Source organism: Loa loa (assembly GCF_000183805.2).
Source record: "Loa loa unplaced genomic scaffold supercont3.239, whole genome shotgun sequence".
NCBI classification, from domain to species: Eukaryota; Metazoa; Nematoda; class Chromadorea; order Rhabditida; family Onchocercidae; genus Loa; species Loa loa.
Window position 1 is genome coordinate 83,075 of NW_018108419.1, and position 3,833 is coordinate 86,907.

The window sequence follows — 3,833 nt, forward strand, 5'->3', positions numbered from 1 at the left end:
ACACACACACACACACACACACACACACACACACACACACACACACACACACACACACACACACACACACACACACACACACACACACACACACACACACAGAGACATACAAGTATACACACTATATAAATACTAATTAGGAACACACATACAAATACCAGTTAGGAAAAAATCATGGCATCATACTAATGCTGTTAAAAATCAATAAGTGTGATGTATACAGCATCAATAACCATCAATGACAATATAGAGGTAAAAACAGGACCACAGGTTGATAGGTGAGATGTTACTTGCGTCATTTGTTACAGATCTTTAACTTTTGCAAGTTGTGATATAAGCACGACTTGCAAAGATTGAAGACCTGTGACAGAATGATGGCTGTCACTTTGTAATCCTATTTTTACTTCCATGCTTTAAAATAAGATACTGATGGCAGTTAGTTATATTGGTCTCCGAAGATAAAAAGAAAGATAGGCATAACTGTATCAATGTTATTCAAAAGTAAGAACACAATAAGCATAACTTCACGACCATCCCTCTCTAATAAGTGTATATTTCTGATAGAGACCATAGGGAACACCTGGTAACTTAAGAATCGAATGACATTAAATCATTGAAACCTTCCACGATTTCTGCCAATAATAAATGCTGGAATATCCCCAGTGCTATATACTCTTCATTCACTGTGCATCATCATTTTTGTCACATTTCATTTACTGAATTTCATGGAATACCCAACAATAATGGTAAGGATATGTTGTGTTTCAAATTCGAACTGGATGTTTTTCTGTATGGTATGGGAATGCTCAGCACCGTAATCAATTGTACTTTCATCATTTAAATGTTGAAGATCAGCAATCCATTTCATTCAATTATCTATCACTCAACTGGTAATTTACATTATTCAGTTGTCACTTCGTGTTTGTTGCTAAAAGTGTAAGTGAACTTACACGGTTAATATCACATAAGATGAAATTACTCAGCATAATATAAAGCTATCTTGTGTTCTTAGCTTTTGAAAGGGAAGCTCAATTGGATACCTAAAAAACTGCAAACCTTCGCTTTTCAAACAGTTAGCTTTTAAAAGCTTTAAACGAAACAAATGTATTTACACACTATCACCAGCATACGCAATACATACATCCGTATACAGGAATCACATCTATGCATAATCTTAGATATTACGCTTCTGCGCAACTTTTGCAGTTCATATTTGACAAAGAATTAGCAGGAATCTTTAAACCTTCTACAATACCTACAAACTTTGCGTAGACTCAGTGCAATCCAGAAAAACCGACGAGACCCTATTAGGGAAAGGTAGCTGGAGAATGACAATTCTCTGTGCGAGTTTTCCACATTCAATGATTACACTATTTATTCGCTTACCCAACTTTGTCGCATACCTTTGTTAACTCAGTGCAAATATACAGCGATTAATTTTAAAAATAGAAGACGCCATCTAACGTGCAGACTTTAAGCTCGCTGCAACGCTTGCAAAAACTACCACCAAAAACACTCCATTTATAACTTTTCACAGTTTCTGATTCTGTTGAAACTAGAGCTTCTAGTGATATGTTTACGTACTTTGACAAGAAACCAACAATTAGGGAAGAATTATATTTATATATTACCAGCTTAACTATAACGGTGAACACGAAATGTATAGCTCAAAATTCACATGAAATTTTTTTGTCGTTAGGTTACATTAAACATACAAAACATGAATGGGCAAACAAATATTCAAATGAAATTAGTATCAGAAAATCAAATTTCTGTTCTCCGATTCGCTACCGACTGACGCTGCCATTACATTTCATTACATACTGCCATTACGGTAAGAGATTACAGAGAAAACTAAAAACACGGGTGGACAAAAATCGAAGAAATGACAGATCAAAAGAAAAGAAATGAAGATCTGCACCGCGCGAACTAATTGAAACTCCTTTCTATTCTTGAACTATTTTAATTAAGCCGCTAAAGAAACAATATGGGTGTAAATTTTCACCTTCCTCCCTCAATTCTGAAGCTTACAACAAGAAAGCTCTAAATTCCAGGATTGCGGAAAGAGATTAATGAGCACTTCCACAATTAATATCAGGAAAAAAGTTCACTTCCTTTGCTTAGTTTACTAAACTCTGCATCTCATACCCGAACTTTTTGCTATATCTTCACTTAATATCTTTATTTTCTTTATTTTATAACCAGCACAGTGTTGCATCAGAAAAAAAATCTGAACAGAAATCACAAAACTTCTAGTGTTCAGTTTTGTATCATGTCAGAAAGATTTTATCCAACAGTGCTTAAGAAAATTTGTCCGACAGAAGAGGTGCAGTCGTCCTGCCGGTACAAAAGGCCTAATTCTTCTTTTATCTTTTCTCTTGAAAAATACTGTTTTAAAAAATTTTCTAGGTAAAATATAATCTTTGGAATAATGCTTGAGTTATGGCTAACTTGGTAGTAAAATACCGAGAGTTAAACATTTTTAAAGACTGGAATGAACGGAAAAGATTGAAATACAGCGGAATAAACTGAAACTCAACTGGGAAGGATCTATAAATTTTAACAGTCAAAACATCCCAAAGTGTTCTTATTCATATGTTGTATATACAACAAAAAAATTTCAAAAAATCTGCGAAAAGCTTTGAAGCAGAAATAATCGAAAAGCGATGATCTAAAACAGCTGATTCTGCACATACACTTAACACATATCAAATCTGTCTGCTTCCCGAAAACGTTATCCTTCTTGACCGAAATCTTTCGTAAATTGCATCAGTTTATCCAAATCTGCTTTATTTACTGTTGGTTTCGTGTTCATTAACGACCGTAGCATGTCACTCTAAATTTTAACGAAATTTACTGTTTAACCAAATATTATAATTACCTAGTAGTATATATATTATTATTAACATTGTAATTATCGAGGTCCGCTATTTCCGTTCTCTAATTTACAAATCTAAGAAACGAAATGAACATTTAACTCATTTCTACGACCCATCACCATGGATACTACTTTGAGAGGACGAGAAATTTAACAGCAAGAAAAATGTACCATTGAAAGAATTGGTTCAGCTAATTTGTCAGCGGGTACATCTATGAAGGACATTGCCATGGCACCTGGATCACCAGGAGAGCAAGGAGTTAGCAAATCATGTACAATAGCATTACAGTTTGAGGGTGATGGCCCAGAAACATGCTTGAAATGAGTTGCTGTTTGCACTTTACGAATTGGTTGCATCAGAGCTTCACGCACAACAATCGAAATATCGTATCCAGAAAACCCTTCGGTTTTTTCTGCAAGAGTCTGCAAACAGCAGAAAATATGAAAAAGCAAAAAGTTAAAACCTAGTACGAAAGTTAAGGATAATTATCCCTTAATAAGAACTAACGAAAGTCACAGTCCCAACTCACCAGCACTGATATATTTCCTTTTAATTTCTTCTTCAGGAAATATGATTGTTACGTGACTAAACTTTCATTTCCTAGAACCGAATAAAAAAAGGAACCTGAATAAAATTAGCACGAACCTTGAAATCCTGTTCCGTTAATGAATGTGGTGTATTTTTGCCGACATGCAATTTAAACATATCTTTCCTAGCGTTTGATTCTGGTAGCGGGATATAAATTCGTTTCTGCAAGGATAAAAATATCTACTATCAATTACTGAGCTTCCAATCTAAATCATAAGTGCAACAGAAAAATCGCCCAGTAAGTCATGATGTCATGATCTAATAAACCTTCAGAAGTTATTTGTGTATATATATATATATATATATATATATATATATATATATATATATATATATATATATACTACTAACTAAACTAAACTAACT

The 3,833-nt window shown here is 34.0% G+C and overlaps 1 protein-coding gene across 1 annotated transcript in view; it reads right to left on the reverse strand.

Annotated features, from left to right (window-relative positions):
* Positions 1-2,734: 2,734 nt before the first annotated feature.
* LOAG_18254 (aaa ATPase) overlaps positions 2,735-3,833 on the reverse strand; it is a gene marked incomplete at both ends in the record, with an annotated part of 9,069 nt that continues 7,970 nt past the window's right edge. Inside the window, 3 exons of the mRNA XM_020450918.1 lie at positions 2,735-2,836; positions 3,050-3,301; positions 3,525-3,629. Of these exons, the coding sequence (XP_020305355.1) occupies positions 2,735-2,836; positions 3,050-3,301; positions 3,525-3,629 (459 nt within the window). The remainder of the gene's footprint in view (positions 2,837-3,049; positions 3,302-3,524; positions 3,630-3,833) is intronic.